Below are 18,680 nucleotides of genomic sequence, written 5' to 3' on the forward strand. Positions count from 1 at the left end.
CAACGGTATCCATGGTCCTCAGCTGTCTAATTTTCGACGATTCGACTCGTATTCCACGCGTCCAGTGTCCGAAAAAACTCGATTCGCGTTCCCGATGAACGAGGACACGTGTACCTATTTTCCAGGAAGGTTACGTTTTGCCCGATCGCTTTCGTTGTTCTGGAAATTTGAAGGAACGAGGGTCGAAAAGGGAGTAGGGATCAACAGACACCAGCCCATGCGTATGAAAGCACGATCGTTTATTATTCGATTTCCCTTAAATAACTAAGATGACTAGAGTTTTCCGTAATCCTAAGTTTTCGGCTATACATAGGACATTCTCCAACATCTCCGAAGACGAGGCCGAGGAGCGCGGACGTTTCGTCTTCGTGTTCGATTACTCTTTGGAGGCGCTGCATTGTTGCTTCATCGAAGAACCAACCGAATCAGGCTTTCGACGGCTCACTGGTATTTTAAAGGATCTTTGTCCAGCGCAAACCTCCATTAAAACTCGTTAAGCGGTAACCTCGAATTTTGACCACGACGAAAGGATATTCCGTCTCATCGAGGTCGAAACCGTTCCTTCTCCTTTTTCTGCTTCGCCGATCGTAAAAACTAGACGAAGGCAATTACGTTGCTCGCGACAGTGAGCTCGTCCAAACCTCCATAAATCACCCGACGCGGTATTTACAAGAATAATATAATTAACAGTTGGCAATTAACGCTAACGAGGACGTCCCCGACGATTGGCTAGTTCGCGACGAGCGGCGACAAATAAATATACAGTTTTCTATGGCGCGAAGCAGCAACCGTGAACAAGCGCCGTTAGCTCGTTGTTGTCGTTTTCTCAGTTTTGCGACGCCTTTTTCGACGACTTCGTCGTCATCGTCGTCGTTGTCGTCGTGGTCGTCGACGTTGCCATCGTCGTCGCTGCCTTGGTCGTTTTCGATGCTTCGTTTTGCTGCTTCGAAGCGTCCGCAAGGGACTTCTTGTTCACCTCGCACACTTTTCGGGCTCGCCAGTAATCTGCAACAAACGAGAAACGGGCCGAGAGTTAGATCGGTGTGCACAATTACGCCTACCGTTTCGCGGATGGATAGAAATGTAAAAACGAAATTGTCGGTGAGCGCGAGGTAACGCCGTGGTCGTTGGCGTTCTTCGAGAAAAAAGCCAGAAGAAATTTCGCAAGGAAAACCGTTGCGAAATCTTTGTTCGAAGAAACGAGCGTCGTACGGTTTCATTGGGCAAGAGGTGGGACGGTGGAACGGTGGGACGACACTTGCAAAAGTCGGAGGGGTCGAGTTATTGCGACGCAGTTTAACCTGTATGGGGAACCACGCCACGCGAGAAACACGAAATTTCCACAACAAAAGCCACGGGACGGACAAAACGTCTCGCGGACACCCTATTTTCGATCAGGTAGTCACCTGAGCGCCCTCGCTGCTTTCTTTTTTCCCTCTCTCTCTCTCTCTTTCTCTCTGTCTCTCTTTCTCGATCTCTTGTCCTTTCCTCTGGCCGGCAGGTGCGATTTCGCGTTAGCGGTATCACGCTGGCGACTTCTTGTTTACATTGTTCGAGATCGAAAGTAGCGATCGGAATTAAAGGAACTAGAGTAAACGCGTATCGAGAGAGAAGGAAAGGAGGTGCCGGTCGGTGCTCGATCTTTTCCCCGAACGATTTCCAGAGATCCGCGATAACGACAAGTGCAAAGCCTCGAAAGAAATCGGCGGAGGCACAGAAACGGTCAAGCAGAGTGGCCATATGTCGAGGACGCGTCGATCCTTTCTCCCTATCTCTCTCCGTTCTCCCTTTTCGCACTGGTTTGCCATATGGCGCGCAAAATCGAGCTTTCTTAACCAACGTCCTCTAGTTTCCTCCGGTGGCTTGAATTCCGTGGAGGATTTCGTCCGTCGACATCTGTTTCCTCGCCTAGCCGCGCCACAAAATATCCTAGAGAACCTCGGTTTCTCGAGGGGTTCGACGTCTCTACCTGTCCATATGCTTCGAGCGAGATTCGGGCACAAAGATCGAGATTACCTTTGTCCGTGGAGCATCGTCGAGACCCCTCCCTCCTACCGTTCTCGAGCGTTTTTCAATCGAACCGAGCATTTCCACCCAAGAGCCCTGAAAAGAGGTCAGTTTCTTTTCGAGTTTTTAAAGAACACGCGCGAGCAACCCGAATCTTCCGTACAGTTCTATTTCGAAATCGTCCGGACGTTCCCAACCTACCACGGGGGATCCAGATTTTCCGAGGATTGGTAACGCGAACGGAAAACCGGACCGAGTTTTCCACTCGCGTTGTTTACGGATCGTCGAGTTCGAGGAACGAGAAAAGTGAAACGATTCGGTTACTTTCGTTTCTAAATATTAATCGACACGCTCTACGAATATCTATCGAGCGTTGTCGGGCATCGTTTCGTAACCGGACCAAAAGTGGACGATTGCTTTCACGGTTCACGCCGCGCGTATGGGTCTTCCGTTGCACTCGACGATCAATCGGAACGCAATTATACGAATCCGTATTCGTTCGTATAGTTGCATGCGGGTCGTCTGCCGGTCCGACGAAATACGAACAGGTTCAAGGGGGCCGAAGGAAACTATCGGCTAGACGCAAATGGAAATGCAAATGCGGTCGTAAGAAAGAAACACCTATTACGACAGGTGGTGTACGACCTTCGGAAGGTCCCGTTGACGGTATCGCGTGCTCGCGAGCTCGACTTAATCGTGGGAAAAAGACATCGGAGTCCGCGTAGTTCCGTAACGGGGGCTGACAGGTGTCGGTGGAAAAGGGCTGGTTGCGATGTCTCGCTCCGTTGACTTTTCACGGGATCTCGGTACGCTTCTGCTCGAAGAACCACTCGGCGGCGCGTTATCACGACGTATCGCGTTGTTCTCACGAAATATCCGACTAAGCGGTTCGTTTTCGCGCCTCTTGAGCGCGACTACTTGCCGCACACGCGCCGATAACACGATACGATACAGGTACACACGTTCGAAAGTTCCTTCGAGGTTTGGAAACTTTCCGAATTTCGATCGCGAGAGGAGAATTCGTTGATCTTCGGGACAATGTATTTGGACGAATCGACGAAAGTCTGTCGAGACAAGTGCAAAACGATACCGGATCGGAGTTAACAGAGAGAGAGAGAGAGAGAGTTACCGAGAACCGATCGTTGGGAAAAGCGGTAAAGGTCGAAAGTCTCGAACGCGTAGGATAGTTTGAAAAGGAAAAACGACATTCCATGGCCGCCAACTTAATAAAAGCGCGACTAGTCGTAAAGGCGCCTTCCATTGTCCGTCGCGAGCGACACCGAGGCGTTTACGATAATTGAAATATTTTTCGCAAACGGTCCTACGCAAAGTATGCACTCATGGTCGACATAACGTGATATCCATCGTGCAGTGTGGGACCGTTGGGGTACATTGGCTTCGGATACGCAAGTGTCCGCTCGCGATACAAAGAAGTTTGCCCCGAAGAATTCAAGGAATGCGATCGTAAGGCCGTTTTACTCCATGAAAACTGGGGCCCTTCGATGAGTCACAGGACCCTTCAGGTATTTCGTCCGTCTTCAAACACGCATGACTCATCGGCGTGATTCATTCGACGACCTATGGGAACACTTTCTAGACCCTCCGACTCGTTGCGCATCGTCGTCGCGTTTAACCGCGTTTACAAAGTTCGAGTCTCGACCGCGCGACTCGTCGAAAAGCAACACGGTTGCGTTCGGTTCGATTCCAGCGAAAATGAACGAAATCGTTCGGAGAGTAGGAGAAATACGCGACTCCGTTCGTCGTGGCTAGGTGGTTCACTCGAGACAATCGGAGTAGCGCGTAGAAAAGAGAAACGAGAGAGGTTCTACGTATCACTGGTTGGGTTTGTAACTTTGGAAAGCGATAGTGGTCGAAGCCGGTAGGGTCCGACCGAAAGTTTCGGGATAGTCGCGTAAAACCAGAAGCTGGGGAACGCTCGGAGGAAGAGGGAGAAAGAAACAAGGCGGAAGAGGCGCGGAGGAGCGAGGCTAGGCTAAGAAAACAGGTCGGAGCCACGCGACCGGCCTACGCTGCGCCTGCGCCTCTCTACCTTCCCTTTCCTCGCCAAACGCCATCGCTTTCCCGCCAAAAAGCTACGATGCTCTTTGCCGCGACGCTACGCTACGCTTATCAACCGTATTTAGACTCCGTGCACCGTACCGATCTCGTTGCTCCGTCCATATTTTCGACACCGGGCGTTTAATCGGCCCGTTGCTCCGAAATCCGTTCCCTCGATATTTCACCGATCGATCTTCGTACGATCGACACCGTCCCGAGCAGCCGCGTTTCTTCGTCGCGTATCGTTCGGCGTTATAACCTCAAAACGAAATCTTTCCAGCGAGAACGCGCGACGGAAAGGAAGGTTAGTTCCCGTTTCCCGGCGAGTCTACGAAAATTCCGTGCTACGAGTTTTCCGCGTAGTGGCGAGACACGCGAGACGTCTCGTACGCTAGGGTACACGTACCCACGGGAATCCATTATCTTCGAAGATCGGGCGTGAAACTTTCGTACGTACTGGTAACTTCACTCGCGCGAGCGATAAAGCGAGGTATCGTATACGCGTAACTCACCGTGAATATTCGTCTGCCTGGAGTACGGGTTGGTCCGTTTCTTGGGCGACGGTTCGTGCAGTTTGTCGTGGTGCTTCCTCTGATAATTGTTCTCCTTATCCTCGGAACGCGGATCGACGCCCCATCGTTTCGCGAACTTGCTCCTCTCGGTGTCCAACGCCTCTTGGAGTATCTCCACGGTTTCTCGAGAGTTCGGTTTACCGAACAGGCAACGTGGTACGCGCGAGGCCATGGTCGTGCTGGACAACACCGTGAACTGAACTTCGCGACAGATCGAAGCTGCCAGCATTTCGAAAACTTCTTCTGTTTCGGCAAGTTGAGCGAGCAACGTGGTAGAAGAAGGAAACGCTCGGTGTGAAATCCGGTATTCGCGCGACGAACCTCTCGAGCGGGCTGCAATCGAAAATGGAAGGTGCCAGGACACGATTTCTTCGTTTCCGTGTGTCCGGTGTTCCTCGACGGCTCGTTTCCCGGATACTTGGATCGTTCACCGACGACTTTTCTGTCAGGTTTCTTCGCGAATTGGTCACCGTGCCACGGGAACCGAACTAGATAACCGAGATTCGAGATACCGGTCTTCACCGCACGACGGCCAGACTCCTTCTGGTCGAATCTTCGAGGCAGCGAAGCTTGGTTTCGAGTCCACCGTTTCGTCGGAGCCACGAGGTCCGACGTGACCCTACCACCGTCCTCACGAATTCAAATCCGATTGGTGCGCCGCCGTGGATGCGCAGTAAAAATGGCGCGCAATCACCGTCTCTTTGTCTCGGTCGCTCGTACGCGTTCTCGCCTTTTCCAACCTACCGAGCACGCTTCCCTTCTCGTTTCGTCGTCTCTCTCGCTCGCTCGCGCCACGAACCGTCCAACGGATTATGCTAAGCGATCTTGGTCAGGGAAGGGAAGAAGAGGCTCGCGCCATAAAGCCTACCTTTTATTTTTTTCTAAGTAGCACCGCGTATAGAGCGATCACGATCGCGCGAGCGTTCTCCGGTACGAGGACGCGTTCCGTGGTCTCGTCTCCACGAAATCGTTTTCATTTTCCTCCTATCCTCGTAATTCACCGCTCCTCGCCGAGCAGAAGTGAACGTCTCTCGGTCGACTTTGTTTACGGAGGGTGTCCCAGAATGCGCGCCACGATCCGAAAATAGTCGATGAAAAATCCTTCTTCTTTTTTTCTCTCTTTTCTCGAGCTTGTGCAAGACACGTACATCGAATTTTCGAAGTAACGCCAAAACCTGTGGCAAATTGACGCGGTACCGTCGTCTACGAGACGCAGCGTCTCGAGGTACGAGAAAACGAACGAATTTTGAAAGAATCTCTCGCTCTCGAAGATCGTCCCGATTTACGGATACTCGCGCGTCCCGATCGTTCCTAATTACCGATACGCGGGACCGAGGGACCGCTCGACCGATTGTGTCGCGAATACGATACCACGTACGATACATTTTCGCGGGAAGTTCTACCGGCGTTCTGCGACGAAGGAGAAAAAAAAACGAAAAAAAAAAAAAAGAAAAGAAACGATCGTCCGAGGCAGGTGGACCAGACCGAGAAAGAGGGAGAGACGGCGTTGGAACGAGTTTCGCGCCGAAAATTGACCGGTTTCGTCCAGTATTTTTGCAACAATAATCAGAAAATTGCTTTGTCGCGATGAAACACGATAGCTCGTGCGTCGTTCGGTTTTCGAACAAGGGCGCGCAATTTTCGTTTTTTCGCCGCGTCTTGTTTTTGTGCACGATCATTATAGTCGGACGACTTCGGTGGTTGCGTTACGTTGCGATACGCAACACGATAGGGGTTCGTGTTTTCTATGGCGCATTGTGAATGTCAGCCAGCGAAATCATCCAAGGTCAGGGTTTAATTTTAGTACAAGGCCTTGCGGTTTGATACCTCGAACCGGACGGTTGCGAATCGGTTCTTTCTATTGACAGTTTGGAAACGACTGCGAGTAACGAGCACCGCGCTACCGACTATTTTCCCGGATCGGACGAAACGAGCCAGGTTTCGACGATCGCCTCGAGTTCACCCACTTTGTATTTTGCGCGTCTCTTCCACCTTCTCGAGGAAAATGTTAAACCGCGCATTACGAGCAATATCCGCGTGAAAAATATTATCGATAATCGTCGACGAAACACGCTCGAGTAGTATCCGTGTGCGTTCGCGCGCGCGATTACGATCCGTACGGCGCTATAATGTTGCAACTGGAAACAGCTTGGCCGAAAGAAGCACGATATTTCGTAAATCGATCGCGGTCCAAGGACTCGGACGTGCTTCGTTGTATCACGGTTCTAGAGCGATGGGGGTAAATTCGACCGTTACAGAAAGCGAGCTAAAAAACACCATACACTGTAGATCATGCGGGCACGCGAGCGAACGTGTATCGTATACGTGCAAGGCGGTTTCGAGTGTGACCAAAGCACAGGCAGGTGAACATCGTGGCCACGATGGTCAGCCGCCATAACGATTATTACCGAGGTTTGTGATTGTTTCGAGAGATTTTCCATCGACTATCCGAAGCTCGTCGCGGTATTGTCTCGAACTCCATCTCGATCGTTGAAAAAACGAAAAAAAAAAGAAAAAAAGAAAAAGGAATCGTTCCGCGCAAAAATCGAACGTATCGCGTCTAATTGGCGACGAGCGGAGAGGAAGAAGAATCGTAAGAATCAATCGTACGGGTATCGCGTACGATCGCGTTTCGAATCTCGATTCGTGCTCGTTTCTAAGAGGAACCGTTCGTTCCTCGAGGGAATATCGACTTCCCTTCTCGTTCCTCGTTTAAACGCGAGAACATCGATATCCGTGGGGGATTTTCGTTTCGAAGGCTCCGGCGCTCCCCAACGAGTTCGTTGTTTCCGGTCCCGAGCACCCAGACCGGAACACACACGGGGAACACGGTGACGTCAGTGCATCGTCGAAAATTAGAGAGAAACCGATCCGCGGGGGTCTGTGTCAGGATGTAGTTAATACTCGCGACTCGTACTCGAACCGAAGACGATTACCGTGGCCCGATCGCTTTCCGCGCTCCTGAGCACCGTAATAGACCAAACGGTTAGACGAACGTTCAGTTTCGTTCGACGAACAAACTTCTACGAGATACGTAGCTTCGAGCGTGTACGGATCAACGGGCGTCACGTGTACGGAGAAAATCGTACAAAAGATAGAAAAGAAATCGTCGGATTTGAAAATTCGAGACTGAACCCTTTGGGCAGCGGTCCGAGCAGCTGGCAGCATATGCTCCCGAGCGAATGAAAGAAACGAAACGTTTCTTTGCCACGGAGAATACTCTGTGTCCGGTCGTTGTTCTTTGCCTCTTTCCTTTCAAATTCGGTCCGGGTCAAGGGACCCCGTTTTACGCGATCGGTGTAACGTACACCGCGATCGGGATCTTCGGGACTTGAAAGCGGTAGCCGAGCCCAGAACCTTGCCTAGTGTTCGGTCAACGATAAGGATACGATTATCTCCGACCGAGGACGCGTGTTCGGTATCGCGCGTTGCTCTCTCTCGTGGCAATTTGGACAACCTTTCGAGGAAAACTCTGCTCGCGTTTCGCGAGTTATCGCCGATCGAGTACGTATCACCGGAAACTGTTCCGAGCGTTGTAGAATTGCGATGATTTCGTAGACAAAGAAGGGGACGAGGACGAACAGGGAGAGAGAGAGGATCGAACAAAGGAGGACGTGTTCGCGATCACCTGTACACTCAGGTATCCCCGGGGTGAGCGTAAGAAAACAAAGCTGGCTTTCCACGTGCACGTTGTACCGCGAGAAAGCCGACAAACAAACAGAATCCGTGCGGGTTCGTCCCGTGAGGACAGCTTTGCGGTGAAATTCGAACCACCGTGCTCGCGACCGATCTTTCCTCGCAGATTTTCCCGAATCGTTCCGCGAGCAATCCTTTCTCGTCGAGCTACCTGGGCCCCGTTGTCGCGCTCCTCGTTGAAACGCGGGTCGGATGTCCATTTTCTCTCGCCAGATGGAAACGTTTCGTTCGCGTATCGCTCTTAGTCGTAGACCCGAGAGGATAAGTGTCTCGAAGGGGGTGGGCAGCTGCCCACGCGGTGCAGATGCTCTCGAAATTCTGGAATTTCCGACGGCACACGCCGAGAGGAAAGGAAAACAAACAATCGCGTCGAGGATGCTCCGTCGAGAACGAGGAACGTCCCTCGACTATCGCGACCAGCGAACGGGCGACACTCGCGAAAACAAATACACCGCGTTTGATTTTCTCGGCGAGTACTATCTCGCTCGTTGATAGACTCGTGCGAGATCGATTCTCTCCGTTCGAGAATGGAACAAAGGCCGAGTTCTCCGGAGGATGTCTCTCGACGGTAGGACTTGTTCTTCGTAATACGCGTGCAAGTAAACACTTCGAACGGGAACAATTACACGTGGACTCGAGGTCTAGGTGGACAGAGGCATTCGAGGGGAACCGGTGCGCGCAATCGAGATAGTTGTTTCGTGGCGGAAAAAAATCGTGCGTGCGAGCGAACCCGAAGCGGCCGAGAGGAGGAAGCGTTTAACACAGGATGCGTTCCTCTCCACTTTGTAGCCGTGCGTGCAACGTCGGGTTTCGTTCGTTTCCCGGCTTTGACCGTTCGTGCAATAAACTGGAACGATAGAGAAAAGGCCGCGCCTCCGTGGACGGATTCGTCTCCGTCTCGTGCAAAAATTCCTCGGTTAATTTCCTGCGCGCAACGAACCGTCTCGCGCGCGAGACGCGCGTAATTTCGAGTACTATGTATCGCGGTGGGTTCGAAATCCGAAGGTGAACGAGGGAACGTCCGGTCGCGTGCAATTAAGAGCTTCGAACGATGAAAGAGAGATCTTTTTCGGGAACGCAAAAGGGAACAGCGCTAGATACGAACAATGCGGGAGTAAGGCGTGACCGAGTGTTTCTCGAGGCTCCGCCGATCCAGCTGCCCGTACCTACCTTCACCGTTGCCCTCTCGAAACCTCCTCCGCACGATAGTTTCTTCGGATAGACCGAATACCGACAGATCTCCCGAAGAGACGCCCCAGAGGGGGTGGAACAGCTGTTCGCCGCATAGAAACAGAACCTTCGTGTCCGTGCCCCGTCGGATAACTTTTACTCGCGCTTCGCGATCGCTGAACGGCCTCGGTTTCGGTATCCTGGATCTTCGGAGGCTATCCACTACTTTTACACACTCCACGTTTCATAGGCCTTTTAAAATAATATCCTTCGCGCGATTAGCAGCTGTTCCACCGCGACGCGTTTCGCGAGAATTTAAATGGGCAGTCTGGTTCGTCGACTGAAAACGATCGATTCCTTTTTCTCGTATTTTCGCAAAGTCGGGCACAGATTGAAAATATACTCCGCAAAAATTGAACGTTTCAACGATTTTCGATATTTTCTTCGCGCTCGGGAATCCGATAACGGAGCAGTACCTTTAATCGTTGCATTTCCTTCTGCATTTCCGTCAACTGCAATTCAACGAAAGTACTCTTGGAAAGTTTCACACGTACACCATTGCTAATTTCCTCTGAAAGAATGTACGAAGATTCCGTAATCCGTGGCGTTCGAAACCAGAAGGTTCGACGCGAGATATCATTTATTACGATAAAAATGGTGAGATCCGTCGGTGGGACGTCTAGTAGGTGCGTTAGCGGTTGAAACTCGTGGGTGGACGAAGGGAGTGAAAGGAGCTGGCACAGAAAACGCAGGATCGCCAGATGCCGAGGGTAATTAAATCGCCGCAAACAGGAGCAGGACCTTTCACGTTGCTTGACGGATGACAGCCCTCGAGGCTGCTACCATCTTCCAGAGAACCAGATCCGCAGGCTCGTCGTGCGGTACGCGAACGGGAGACGACCAACGGAAATTCGAATCTGTTGGCTATAAATTGAATCTGCTTCCCGTGCGCGCACCTGTATCTCGTTGCTCGTTGATTGTTCATCCCGATTATTCGTTTGTAAATTGCGCGCTCGATGTACGAAGCGTTTTCTTTTCTCGCCTCGTTCCGTGTTAGACCGAGTTGAACGTTGCGTCACGGGCAGATGTCGATGTCAATTAAATCACCGAGTGAACTTCCGTCGGATCCAACATTAGGCGGGCTCTCGTGTTTCTTTGGTCCGACGAGAAGCAGGAAGGACACATCCGTTCGAGAGGAGAAAAAGCGATACACGCATCGGCCGAGAGCACTCACCGATCGAAAGAAATTCGATCTCGAAACACGTTCCATTTACTTGGCTTTTTCTACCGGAAACGATAGAATTTTCTCGATGGTAGGGACGATCGCGTTATCGGGATAAACTCGCGACACTCGGAGGATAAAACGGTTTGGAAAGTCTCCTCGTGTCTGGAGAATGCTTGGGAACGAGGTTCCCGCCAATTTCTTAAAGTCCGCTCGCTCGAGGCAGTGTAACGGCCGTTGGTCCGAGATGCCTCGAAAGTGGCAGGTGCAACTCGGGCCAAACTTCATTAAACACAATCCCATCTGCGCCCTCATACTTCCAAAACGTCTTGCGGCCGACGTTGCTGCCCGGGACGAGGAGAGAGCAGGAAGGACGGGAACCCTGGAAGCTCCAAAGCTGTCGGTTAACGCGTTTCAAATTCTATTACTCTTTTTCCTCGGTACGGATGTGTCCGCGTCGTAAATGATATTTAACGCGGTTCGCGCGGATCGATGCAAAACGGATCGAAAGAGAAAGCGTCGAAATTGGAGGACGGAGAATCCTTATGCGATCCACGCGGGTAACAACGGATGGCGTTTAGCGTTGGGAAACAATTTTATCGCCGCAGCCGTGGCAATTTTTTCCCATCGGTGAAATAGAATTTCAAACGAGACCGGGAACATCGAGCGTGTTCGACTCGAAACACTTCTCGACGTCGAACGAAACTCTAGCCGAAGAGCAGTTTCGGTTAAAACACAAATCGTTTCTTGGAAGGAAGACGCGGCCACGTGGCTGATCCTTCCGGCACGCGTGCCTGGTCCTTTAGGCCTGCGAGATTTATCGATATTGGGATGCTGTCCGCCGACCGAGCCGAAACAGGATACGAATCCAAATTAGACCATTATCGATACGGCCCGACGAGCTTTCGGTAATCGTCCAACGTGATCGCAAACTATTTCAACGGACGTCTCGTGGCTTTAGACCGGCGCATAGGTCTCTTTAAAAGTATCATCGGTAGCGCCGCGATCGTCGAACGCGTTCACGTCTTCGTTTTTGAACAATCAGAGGCTCGACGATTGTTCATCGAACGAGTGTCCATGTTTAACGATTCTTTTCGCGAGAGAAGGAAGGAGCGTATTTCCATAAAGGTCGGATGAATACACCGAGAATAATTGGATGCGCACACCGTAGTTTTCGCGCACCGTGTGCACCGTACAATGCGGTACAATGCAATGAAAGGAACACTTGCCAGGTTACGAACGAGCTCCGAAATATCCTCCCTCCCCTATTTTCCCATGAACTTGCCGTCTTCGAAAAAGGTGCTGCTTAGGTATTTTCCGCAGCTTACGATCCGCAGGATATCGTAAAAGGGAATTCGACGAGGGAAAGTGGTGCATAATAGGGTTTCCAGGACCTTTAAACTTTTAAAGGGACGATCCTCGAACAGCTGACGCGTCCTAAGGTGGCCAGGTATCCTGTCCGATAAATTCTGAACACCTTCGGAAGATTTTAGACGACAGCCGGGAACGCTCCGCGTGAAACTTTCGATAAAATGGCGGGAAACTCGTGTTTCCTTTAAAATTTTCGCGGTTCCTGTCGCGTCCACGCCCTTTGCGCGAATGTCGATGAGAACGAATCGAGTTGTTTCCCTTTAAACGTTGGACGTAATCCGCGTTTAACTCTTTCCTTCGAGTCCACCCAAACCCATAAATCTCCCTACCGTCGAGACGGTTAAGCTTCCCTCGGTTTAGGTGGATCCGAGTGCCTCGAGTAACGTTGGACATTTAAATTTTATTGCACGGATAATACCAATTGCCGATTCCTTACCTTTTACTATTCAAATCCTCTTCGAGTAGGTGCTTCGGATCGGATGTTCCGAAAGATCGATTTCTACGTTGATAAAACGTTCGAGATTCGAGACGCTGTAAAATCACTCTCGAAAGTATCTTTTTCAAGATTGCTCGAACTGGAGTAATAATTACCTTCCAGTGCAACGAAGAATCGATTAATTACCGAACGTGGGAAAACGGAAATCGACGTCGATATTTTAGCGAGGGCGCAGCCCGAACAGGTCGGGGTAACTCGAAGGGCGGTAATAGATATATATATTTTTCGTTTCTTTCTAATCGGTGCCTAGTTCCCACGGAAAACAGGAATTACTTCCTACGCGCGGTTTCGCCGGACGATCGTGAACATTCTCGCGCGGCAATTAACGATGATAATCGACGATTTTATTGCGGCATCTGGTGCCCATGATACGATATCCAGGTGCTAAATGGGGGGTGTGTCCAGCGTTTGATACTGTTACGGCCGGAATCGCTATGAAATACGATCTTTTTCCGGTCGTGCACTGGAAAACGGGTTCGCGTTCAACGATACTTCTCATCGTCCACTCCCAGATCGGAATCTACCTACTTTTCGAGAAGCGTATTATTCTCGAGGAAATGTTCTTCGATCGTTTGGACGTTCGTACTCTTTCGTAGATCCACAAAGACGTACATTCTCGACGACGAGTACAGCGAACAATTTAAACTCTTCTCCTCTTCTTCGTCGAACTTTCCTTCCGTTGATTTAATTGAATTTTTCGCGAACCCTTGCTCGATTTCGTAACGCGGGTCGTACTCGTCGCCGAAATCCACGATATTTTATTCAAATCGATTTCCGGTTCACACGATCGCGCGTGTGACGTAACGCGTACCGAAGTTTCGCGAGTAACGAGATAATTGGGGTGGGCGTAACCGTGACGGAACGCGAGGGGTGGTCGCACAGCGGGAGGGAGGGAGTATCGAATTGTTTCCTAAAGCGGGATAATTAACGAATTTAGTTTCCCAGCGTCATGTGCGAGCGTATCGGCGCGTCGCGCGAGATCGTCCACGGTTTTCAATTATTTCGGAAACCTGAACTGTTTCGTTCGACGGGGAACAAAACGGTTCTGTTTCCAGGTGCTCGACAATATTGCCTATTCTTACGAGTTGTAGATCTCATCGACGCATTCTACCGATGCCACGAGTCAAGATAAATTAAGAAACCGCCGATCCAACTGACAAAAATTACCGATACAACACTCCGCGGTGATAATATTGGGTTGTTCGTAAAGTAATTTCGTTTTCCAAAATGGATAGTGTACAATTTAATAAAATGTTTGTACACTCTAAAAGAATCGTGATTCATTTCTACGGAAAAAAAATGTAACAACTTTCCGAAGAAATTAATATCTTTTACGCACCGATCGCAATTACCAATTTTTCTTCTCCGCTCGATCACGGATGCGATTTTCGTCAACGATTCGCACGTAAACGGTTAAACCGGCGCCCTAGCAACGCTCGAACCCGTAGAATGCATCGCGCGGACAATTCGAGCTCCCCTCTGATTTTTCTGACTCGTGGGTGGTTGCAGATTTTCGATTAATACCCCCGTAGCGCGGTGGACGTGGGCGTAAGAACCGAAGGGAATGGAAAAAACCGTGACGAGCGTGACAAAAATTGCACAGGATGTGGTTGCACGCGCCCACGAAAATCGACATTAACCGTGTATTAAACGAACGCAACCCTTCGCTCTCTTTTCGCTCGGCATTGTTCCTGGCAGCTGCCTAATTCACGGTTTCGGCCCGATTTTCTCGGTTCTCGGTCGGCTACCGGTTCCAGGGAACCTCGTGCTCTTTCGAAGCCGGACGCAAACGGTCGATCGAGCGACCATCGATACCGAACCTTCTTTTCGATCGACGTTGTTCGAATACAACGACATCGAACCGTGCAGTACTCGAGAAGTCAAGGAACGGTGGATGAGCTCGATACCGGCTTTCCTATTTTTCCGTTGATGCGACCACGTGATCGATACAATCCGTTCAGTTGTTCGTAACCGTACTCCGCTGCACGACTGTAATATTTTTATCTAAAAATAAACGTCCTATTTACATTTTCTCTTGTGCTAAACAATTCCATAATCCCACAAACGTATTAATCGAGAATCAATTCCAGCGATTCGATTCACATAGACGAATAAAGCGATCGAGTAAAAATTGTTCGTAAACGTACACCGAACGCGATAGGCTTCCCCGACACCTGAAACCTATCGGTGCAGAGATAACGCGTCCGATAAGCGTTCATTGATAAATTCGCGAGCGACCGAACGAACGCGTTACCAAAATCGAGAGTTTCTTTCTCTCGATTGGGAACCACGGTGAACACGGTCGGTGAATCCGAACGCTGAATCGTGGTGCTTTTCATCGGAAGGTTCCTCGTTACCTCGTCCCCGTTTAGAATCCAAAGTAATTTCGTCTTTATTCGTCGCTCGGTAACGCGTCGTCGCGAGAGTCCTTTCGACGTCGATGTTTGTCCGTCGATAAAAGACGGGACGCGAGGCGTCCCTTGTCGTTTGGAAATAATAGCGGAGCTGGCCGACAAATGGAACGATCTCGTCGTCGATCCGTACCGCGACCCACGCTATTGTACCACGCTCGTAAACTTCGTTCCGGCTATTTGGCAAATTCGACGTGAAACCACCGCTTCGCGGGGGTGCTCGTTGTACGAAGCAGGAACGTTATTTCAACGTCGTTTTCGGTAAAAGTGTATCGTCCAACGTCGGGTAAACCGAGCGCCACGCGTTCCTCGCAAGCTGCGAACGAAACTAGCAACGATACGTTGTCCCGAAGCTCTCTAATTGACGTCTGTCGAATAAGGCGAAGGTCGAACGCTGCTTCGAACGTCCATCGAGAGGAGATGCGGGGAAAATTTTATTTCAACAAAAGGAATGAAAACATTTTACGATCAACGGACCAAAGGTTGTTTATACTTTTCGCTCGGTCGAAACTTCCAGTCGAGTCGTCGATCACCTTCGACCGTTTATCTACCGAACGAATCCTCGAAACGAGGAACAAGTTTGGTAAATTTTTGGAAGGGAAAAATTCCTTCGTCGAACCGAGACATGGAACACACGGTAAACTTGTAGCTAATGGAACGCGCGTAGGAGAATCTCGAAAACGGTTTCATTTCGATGATTTCGCGGCGGATCTACCCCCTTCCGGTTTTGTCGGGCGCAACCCGCACGGTTGGCGCGTTTCTGTCGCGTGCGAGAACGACAAAAGAGAATCGAAACGCGCTTCGGAACAGTCGCAGAGAACATCGAACGCGCAGCTTGGGGTACATCGTGCGATATCGATACATCTGCTCGATAGCGACGAGCCCTACCCCTTCGAGGTTTATCCGTCGATCGTCATCTGGCGAGCTCTCGCAACGATCGCGATCGTTTGCTCCCGCGGAGACACGAGATCTACCAACGATCGATCGATCGAGAACGATCGATGTTGCACGATCGGCCATCTGCCAAGGACACGCTTCGAGGGTTAAACCCTTTCTGGACCGATGGTGGACCTTTACGGGCAAGCGGTTCGCCACAATGCCTCGCGAAAGGTGCACGAACAAAAGGGGATGAACGGATACGCCGATTGTTCGACGCGTGACACGAATTTCCTGTATCGACGCGTCGGCGTTGATTCGCGGGAAGCGTCGCGTCGGCGACCATTCGGCTTGCTTACTCATCGCGCGATTTCGTGCGTTATTTTCGCGCGAATCGACGCGACGCGACACTCGTCTCGTTAAGCTTCGAGGTTCAACGTCGTTGAACCTTTTTAACGAAATTCGATAATAGAATTTACTTATTCGTTCGTTTCGTTTTGCGTCTTCACCGTCCAATTTGAGAACACAAAATACACGAATTAACGTAATGCGACGCTCGTTTCGTTAGACTTCGCGATTGAACATCGTTGAACCTTTATAACGAAATTCCATAACGGAGCAAGAATTTATGTATTCGTTAGTTTCGTTTTGCGTCTTCACCGTGCTATTTGGGAACACAAAATGCACGAGCTACGAGACGTTCGTCTCGTTAGGCTTCGTCGTTAAACGTCGTTGAACCTTTATAACGAAATTCCATAACGGAGCAAGAATTTATGTATTCGTTAGTTTCGTTTTGCGTCTTCACCGTGCTATTTGGGAACACAAAATACACGAGCGACGCCTTTGAACGAATTTCGTGAAATTTTCCGATAGACGATTAAACGCGCGAAAGTTCAGCTGCACGTTCGAAACGTCGCTCAGACGATTCTCTCGCTAGTTGCAATATCGTCCGTTATCGACGATTCGCGGAAATGCAGATGCACGCGCGACTCCTCTTCGTCGGAACTTTCGAAGAAAATCCCCTATAACAGAGTATACTTTTCACACGTTTTCACGGAAGGTTATCGAAAGAGGCGATTAATCGTAGATTCTCTCTTAAAGATTCGTTTCCAGAATATTTTTCCCACCGGTAGAAAATAAAGAAACGATCGATTTTTTCAAACTCGGTTAGGGTACGTATCCTCGTAATCGAGACGATTGCCCGCTAGCCGCGATACGTTTGTCCCCGACGCGGCGTGTACGCGCCGACACGCGTACACACGTCCACGGGGACGCGAGAGGAAGTTAAATTAACGAGCGGAGGCGCAACGCTGCGCCTGTTGTAGGAGGGAAGCAGTCCGCGCGTATCTGGAATATGCAAATCCATAATAACGCTTTACGACCGCGTATCACCGCGCGCGGGTGAAATCCTCCGCGCGGGGTGCTCGGTGAAATTTACCGGAACGAAAGTCACCATCGAATAACGCTACATTACGTTATGATCGCTACTTTTATTAGGCGCTACGACGAATTTGGATCGGTTACTCGGCGAACAATCGCTTGGAGACACTCGTGGAACACTTTCGTTGCGCGAGTTCATTCTATAGCAAATGATTTTTCATCTGTGGTTTTCGCGGTACTTCAAGATCGAAACAAACGATGGAAATTTTACGATCGAAGAGAAGGTTCGAAAGAGAGTACGTTCTTCGATCGTTCCTCCTCGTTACGGTTTTTTATTTTCTGCTAGGATTCTTTTTGCTTCGAACTTTCACCATTTCTATTGGATTGTTCGAAAAGTCTTCATTTTTTCTTTTATGTGAAAATGAAACACGATTCTTTTAGAGCGTATCGACATTTTATTCAATCGTATATTCTCCATTTTGGAAAACGAAAGGACTTTCCGAACAACTTGATACAATCGTTACAATTTTGGTAAAATCTTACGCTACGTTTTGGACAGTAGTCTCCGGTTTACGAATCGACAACTTGTTTGCAATTCAAACCTTCCAGGTCTCGTCATCTGTGGCGGTTAATAAACAGTGTTCCACACAGAAGGGGTTCCGGAAATAGCGAGTAACTTCGCCATTTCGTACGATATTTGTCTTCGCAAATTCTTAAAAGGAAGCTGAAAGTTGCGTTTGTATTCTCTTAAAAGGACTACATTTTTCATTCGGTAACTACTTGCAAAAAAATTCGCAAACTTTACCCCTTTTATTGACCTCTCGAACTGATGTCACCCCTGATACTTTGTAAGTGGAATCGATGAGAGTTTCGCGCGAGATTCGATTTATTTATCTCGCACTCGAGGAATCACACTCTACGCTTCACGGTTGATATCTATTTAGAAGCGTATTCGAGCCGATCGGCACCGATCTCTAACGAGGGTTGCAAAGCTGACGACACGCTTTCGCACCTGGAAGTTTCGCTATCGCTTTTAACGATCGGAGCGCGTAGCCCTCGATTACTGGAAAAAAAAACGATAAAAATTAGAACGGTGGAGATTAGAAAGAAAGAAGTTACTACATTACCGCTCGGGCAATTACGCGGACATTAACTACGGCGTTAACTAAATTTCAACGACCCTCGTTCTTACATTTGCACGAGACACCGTGGTCGGCCATGGGGCGAGTAAATTGCGCGAGACTTTTCGCTGGAGACACCTGCAAAGACGCGAGACGTATTTTATGGTCCGTAAACGAAAACCACAAACCCGGAACTTTGCTTCTCGGTGGCCGTGCGAAAGCCACGATTAAAATTTTTCTTTCTTCGTTTCTTTAATTTTTCGTTCCGAGCGTTCGTTCGTTTTATCGTTACGTACATAT

General features: G+C 49.7%; 1 protein-coding gene across 1 annotated transcript; it reads right to left on the reverse strand.

The window, feature by feature from the left end:
- Window positions 1–222: 222 nt before the first annotated feature.
- LOC143151265 (uncharacterized) lies at window positions 223–5,139 on the reverse strand. Its single transcript, XM_076320242.1, has 2 exons — window positions 4,578–5,139; window positions 223–1,005 (listed from the first exon to the last, which is right to left on the reverse strand). Exons 1-2 carry the CDS (start codon window positions 4,864–4,866, stop codon window positions 827–829), a joined length of 468 nt encoding a protein of 155 aa, XP_076176357.1. The 5' UTR covers window positions 4,867–5,139; the 3' UTR covers window positions 223–826.
- Between the last annotated feature and the right edge of the window lie 13,541 nt (window positions 5,140–18,680).

Source organism: Ptiloglossa arizonensis, chromosome 9 (genome assembly GCF_051014685.1).
Source record: "Ptiloglossa arizonensis isolate GNS036 chromosome 9, iyPtiAriz1_principal, whole genome shotgun sequence".
NCBI lineage: Eukaryota > Metazoa > Arthropoda > Insecta > Hymenoptera > Colletidae > Ptiloglossa > Ptiloglossa arizonensis.